Source organism: Passer montanus, unplaced genomic scaffold, assembly GCF_014805655.1.
Source record: "Passer montanus isolate IOZ18808 unplaced genomic scaffold, ASM1480565v1 scaffold3779, whole genome shotgun sequence".
NCBI lineage: Eukaryota > Metazoa > Chordata > Aves > Passeriformes > Passeridae > Passer > Passer montanus.
In genome coordinates, this window is record NW_024368573.1 from 405 (window position 1) to 1053 (window position 649).

General features: G+C 66.6%; 1 protein-coding gene across 1 annotated transcript in view; it reads right to left on the reverse strand.

Moving 5' to 3' along the window:
• LOC120506095 (metastasis-associated protein MTA2-like) overlaps window positions 1–433 on the reverse strand; it is an 837-nt gene extending 404 nt beyond the window's left edge. Inside the window, exons 1-2 of the mRNA XM_039717234.1 lie at window positions 278–433; window positions 117–180 (exon numbers count right to left, since the gene is read on the reverse strand). Of these exons, the coding sequence (XP_039573168.1) occupies window positions 117–180; window positions 278–363 (150 nt within the window). The 5' untranslated portion in view covers window positions 364–433. The remainder of the gene's footprint in view (window positions 1–116; window positions 181–277) is intronic.
• Between the last annotated feature and the right edge of the window lie 216 nt (window positions 434–649).

Consider the following 649-nt stretch of genomic DNA (forward strand, 5'->3'; position numbering starts at 1 on the left):
CTGTGGGGAGGGGGCACACGGCGGGGGGCTCAGCGGGGTGGGGAGGGGGCTCAGCAGGGTGGGGACACCCCCAAATCCCCCCCCCGAGATCCATTTTTGGACCACACAAAGCTCACCTCCTTCTCCAAGTACTGCCCCAGGATGTCGGTCTCGTTCAACAGCGTCACGCTGCACTTCCCCCTGGAGGGAAAAAAATTGGGGAGGGGGTCACCCCAAAAGCTGGGAATCCCCCCCAGACCCTTTTCCCACCCCCTAAAGGCATTTCTGGCCCCGGTACCGGATGTGGGTGGCCGGGAGGGACTCGAACTGGCGGGACAGGAACAGCTCCCGGTGCTTGAGCTGGTGCCGCTGCTGCTCCGTCATCGGCGGCTGCTTCGACTCCTCCTCGAACTCGCCTGGGGGGGCCGCGGGGGGGGTCACACCGGGGCGTTCCCCCCCCCCAAAATCCAGCTGGGAGGGCCATTGTTCTCCCAAAAACCCCCTCCGGGCTTTTGGCAGCCGCCCCGAGGAGGGGGAGGGGAAAAAGGGGGAGGGGCCGTGGGAGGGTGGGGACGCCCCAGGAAGGGCAGGACCCCCCCAGAAAAGGCAAGACCCCCCCCAAAAAAGGCAAGACCACCCCCCAGGAAGGGCAAGACCCCTCCCCAGGAAG